The following is a 5,300-nucleotide window of genomic DNA, read 5'->3' as shown; positions in this document are numbered from 1 at the left end:
GTTTGGTATCATTTTAATCAGAAAAATGTGACAAATATGTTGGTAAAAATTTCATTCGTTACAAATCAAAAATAAGAAAATTTGATTTTTGAGTTAAAGGTCTCAGCTTATTCGTTTGTCCTCAACTACTTTAATACAGAGGACGTTCCAGAAAAAATATTAAAGATTTTCAGAGATAAAATTATGCATTGCAGCTGGAAACTTACTGAAAGGTGGGCGGGAAGCAATCGGACAAAAGAACATAGTGTCCCATGATTAGAAAAAGAAATAGAATTTGAAGAATTACAAAACGGTATGGAAGAAAATCAGGATAGACTTTCAAACTCCTCATGTGGTTGTAAGAAACATTTTTTTAACGATAACAGCAATAAGACCAAAAAGAGAACAATATAAAAGTAAATAGAGAATTAATAATGCGTTACACCTGGAACAGTAGACAGAGAGCATAGCGAAGGGTAAGACAGAGAAAAACGTTGGCGGTTAAGTGGAGGTTCGGACGTTCTAGCACTGCCTCAAGTACGTCCCATGTGCGAAGTGAGGTTACTCTAATATTCTTTCTTTTTAATATTATTTTTGCCTTAGTAGGAGTTGTGCTTATTGGCTCAGGGCCAATTTACTACCTACTATGATGTTTTTGGATTAACATTAGTTAATTGCATAAGTAATTCCAGAGAAAAATTTTCATAAAATCTCTAATGTAGGCGAGGTTACTCTATTATTGGACAGAGTTTACATTTATCTCATCAACATCTATAGTAAACCATTGTAATTACACAATTACGTTATCTTTTATTTTGTAACATTCAAACTGTTAGAGTTGCCTATAGACCTTCAAATTATATCTCAAGAATTGTACAAGTTTTCATTTAGGTGAAAATTATTTTAGTAAGATAAATTAAATACGGTGCCGTCACAGTCATGTGTAAGTTTTATGTTCTCCTTGTTCCAGAATTGTGTCCCATCTATTATACATGAATGGTTGGAGATTCGCCAGACATCGTCGGAGAAGGACCGATCTCAGATCTGGGAGATCTAGAAGGATGGTGGGATAATCATGGTATCGTAGCATGGAGTTTTGCCCTTTTCGGCTGTTTCCTGCTAAATGTTACTCTTCTACTGGCATTCCTCGTCCGTCCGTCGTTACGGACCATTTCTAATAGGTTGGTCTTCCATTTATTTCTATACTTGGTTTTTCATTATTCTACGTGTATGGTAGAACTATTGTTAGGCGTATCCTGTAGCCGGATTTATGGCATCGTCTCAAGTGGTCACGCGTTGCAGGCAACTATATTCGTTTCGAATAACCAATAGCTGCTTATTGCGTTGCCTGTAAACCTAGTCGCCGGGACTAGAGACATGTCATAAATCCTGGAGTCTCCAGCGGGCCAAATTGAAGAAAGTGCCACTTTACGGTGATAAAGTCCAGGCCTCGCGGAGATTCCGCTTTCGCGGATCATTGCGCACCACACCCTTAAGATAGCACTCTAAGGATGAAATGGGAGGAGGTCTCAATGCACCGGGGGAAACTGATCAGTGATTGAGGAAATTGTAGAAAGTCAATCAGGATGTTTAAAACACAACCGGAGTCTCTGTGTCGAAGAGACAGCGGAGACTACGGCAGATACTTTAGAACTGTTATAAGATACTATTGAATACCATAGTTCAACTTGCATTTAGTTACCCAAATCACGTTGTTATCCATATTAAAAATAAAACATTACTGGCACTTCATGTTTCACCAGAAAAATGGTCCTTCGAGTAGAACCTATAGTCCGTCCAACGAGTCAAAATATTCGCGTGCTAAGCACGTGACAGATGCAAGGGACTCCGGCTGTTGTTGGCTGGGGAACGATAGTTCAGGAGTGGATTTACATGGGTCATTGTTAGGGCTTACTTCGACTTCTCGAATTTAGTGCTGCAGTATCTGAAGCAGAGACTTGTACCGAAATGTAAAATACCGAAAACTGAATATCGGTATTTTACATTTCGGTATAAGTACGAATCACGTGCGTTTGTTTACCTCTACTGACTCGACTTGCCGAACGGACTGTAGTGGATACACCACGTGCAAAGGATGATAAAGCCCGAATTACGATTTAGTCAATCACAGGCGTTTTAACAACCATAATAATGTAATGAATTGTCATATGTTAATAATGTGATGTCATCTTATTAATCTATATGTTAATGTATGCCTGCATATTTCCAAATATGCAAAGATAATATACAGAGTGGGCCACTTGATATTATCATCTTAATTTACGTCAATATTATTCTCTGTAGAAAAAAAAATGGATAAAAATAAAGTTACATAGTTTCAAGGGAGATATAAGACGAGTCAGTTGGAAATTCTCGCTTCGAAGTTTGAAAGTTTTTTTTTTAACAGAATTGTAGTACATTTTTTTCTGAATTACATTCCATTTAAAAACATTCAAATGCATAAATTCTATTGCATTGACAGCAGTATAGAGTAGCTACATTTAACCAAAGCTAAGAATAACTAAACGCATAAGTTCTGTATAATTTGTAACGTTAAGAAATAATTCCATTTGAAAATAACTAAATGCACGATTTCTGTTAACTTGATAAGACTGAGCTGTGATCCCATTCAGTGATAACTTAAGTACATCATTTCTAATGTATTTAGAGTGTTGTGGAATAATTCCATTTAAAAGTATCCAAATGCATATATTGTATCGAACTAGCAGCTTAGAGTTAACACATTGAGAATTTTTTTTGCTGGTATAATTTCGATTTTGTTTCTATTTTTCATTTACGTTAAATGGTATATGACGAATGTGCAATTAAAATGTACTATTTTACGAAAATGTATAATGTTTTGAATATTTTTTTTGGCTGCTCATTGATCAGAAACAAGCGAATGAGGCCGGCGTTTGGGCTTTGAGTGGCCGATACGTTGCCGGCGCTCAGGCTTTAAATGTCTCTTAGGTCGCCGGCGCTCAATGTGTTAAGACACCTCAGGTTTTAATGGTCAAGCTGTGGTAGTTGTTTGTAAGAAAAATAAACCACCACTCTCTAATGCTTTTCGTTCTGTGAGAAACATTTTTACGATATTACATATTCGTCATTTTTTGTTCCAGGTTTGTCATGAATCTAACCGTGTCAAACCTATTGGTATGCGCCATCATGAACCCCCTGCTGATCATGGACGTCACTTCGACGACGTCCGACGCCCCTGCAGTCGAGTCTCAATCCGTAGGAAGCATCTGCGCGATGTCAGAGGGTGCTGTGGCCATCGTTACCACTTCATCCGTGCTCTCGGTCCTTTTGATCGCTGTGGACCAGTACTTCGCGGTAGTAGATCCTCTACGGTACCGAGCTCGCGTGGATAAGCTGAAATCTGGTGTCCTGATCATGTCCATCTGGCTAATATCGATAATCTTCGGCTTCGTCGCGTTCTTCAACCCGAATCCTCAAAGCTTCTGGCTATCCTGTATCTCCAGGAACAGAAATTGGCCCTCGAATATCACCACTTTCGATTCACTCACAAAATCAATGATCACGATAGTAGAAAATGAAACTACCGAACAGAACGTCAGCAGTATCGCCGATATAGTGGAAACAATCGAAACTATCAGATTCGACGGTGACTTAAATCTCATAGAAAACACTACTGTGATCTTCGATACATTTATAGGTGGTACGATTACTTACGGCTTCGTTTACGCCATCTTGTACAGCATCTTCGTATATTTCATTCCCTTCGGTGCTATCTGCTGGATCTACGTGAGCATTTATGTGGCTGCGCATCGAAACTCCGAAAGGGCCAGAAGAAGCGGCTCAAGACCAATTTTATCATCGGCCAGTTTCACGGAAGAGCAGAATGGTCCATCGAGGCTTCAACGTCTTCAAACGGACACCATCGAGGACTTTCGCAAGTTACCAAAAATATCGAGCCTCTCGTCGATAGACGAGACGAGTGAGACTATGCAGCCGACGGGACAAGTATCTCGACGACGTTCTTTCTCTTCGTCCTTGGAGATAGAGGTGTCTTCGCCGCCTGTAGACGACAACGCCTGTTCAGGGATCGTTTTCACGGTTGGTTTGCAGAGGCTCGATGTGCCCGCTCAGTGCACGAACAGTCAAGAGGATTCCACGATGGAAGATAAGGATGCGGAGCAATCGTCGAAAGATGCGAAAGAGAACGAACGCACGCCAGCTCCATGGATTTCGAGGAATTTCGTCGACGAGAACAGCGACTCGGAGGACGACACACGTTTCGAGTGTTTCGATAACTTGGATGCCCTCGAGAACAAATTCGCTTTGCCCGCGCGCAGTTATCAATCTGATACGTTGAAAGCTGGCGAAACTGTCGAAGTGGAGGGAAGATTAGATAGAACAAGCGATCAGATTAAGCAGAACGAGGCCACAGTGATATCTGGCCGTGTTAACGGCGGTGATCAAGGAGAAGGACGTTTGTTACAAACAGACGTTTACTCAGACAGCGAGTATCCAAGTCAAGGTGACTCTAGAACGCCACGAAACACCGCAGAAGTTAAGCCAAATTGTAGATTATCGACATTCGTCGGTAGAGACGTTGCGTGTGAGAATGCAACGTTATCTGCTGGCAGTAACAAGACTGAGAAGGACAGTGCGAGCGGCACGGAGTCGTCCGCGTGTTTATTGACACCAATAGTGACGATCACACCTGCGCCAAGCAGAAACGAAAACCTGCACCGTGTATCGAGTGTCAGAAGCACTTCGAGCTACATAAACTCTCTAAAGGATCGTATAAGTAACGGTTCTATATTTAGACACAGGGAGGAGGCCAGGGCGGCGCGTATCAGCGCCCTGGTGATCGTAATGGGTCTAATCTGCTGGTTGCCGTATGTAATACTGTTGGTAATGAAGAATTTACCACGATCCACTGGCCAATATTTGCCCCATATATACGACGTATTGGCCTCCAGCCTCTTGATCTTGGGCGCGTACATCAGCCCATTGTTGTTCGGTTATCGGTCGAAACGAGTGAAACGGGAGCTGAGGAGGTTCTTCTGCTTCAGAAGGGAGCTGTCGTACAAGAACAACAGAAGTTTGATGGCCAAGAAGGTGCTGAAAAGAAGGCACAGTAGCACGCTCAGTCATTTCGAAATGGACCACAAGTACAACATCTTCAACTGCGTGTACGGAAGGACTCGATGGCCAAAGGAGAAGGTTCAGTTCGTTCAAGTGCCGGACACGGCGCTTGCTGTGGAGACTTGCAGGAGCAGCTTCTCCAGCGGAGCCAGCACGCAGATCTCTAGCACTTCGACAGAGGAATGTTGATGCGTATTCGTGAC

General features: G+C 41.8%; 1 protein-coding gene across 1 annotated transcript; it reads left to right on the top strand.

The window, feature by feature from the left end:
* Positions 1–975: 975 nt before the first annotated feature.
* LOC108578973 lies at positions 976–5,300 on the top strand. Its single transcript, XM_017942398.1, has 2 exons — positions 976–1,160; positions 3,102–5,300. Exons 1-2 carry the CDS (start codon positions 976–978, stop codon positions 5,284–5,286), a joined length of 2,370 nt encoding a protein of 789 aa, XP_017797887.1. The 3' UTR covers positions 5,287–5,300.

This window comes from Habropoda laboriosa, unplaced genomic scaffold (genome assembly GCF_001263275.1).
Source record: "Habropoda laboriosa isolate 0110345459 unplaced genomic scaffold, ASM126327v1 scaffold30, whole genome shotgun sequence".
Taxonomy (NCBI): Eukaryota; Metazoa; Arthropoda; class Insecta; order Hymenoptera; family Apidae; genus Habropoda; species Habropoda laboriosa.
The sequence above is the reverse complement of the archived record's forward strand: the minus strand, read 5'-3'. Positions and strand labels throughout refer to the sequence as shown.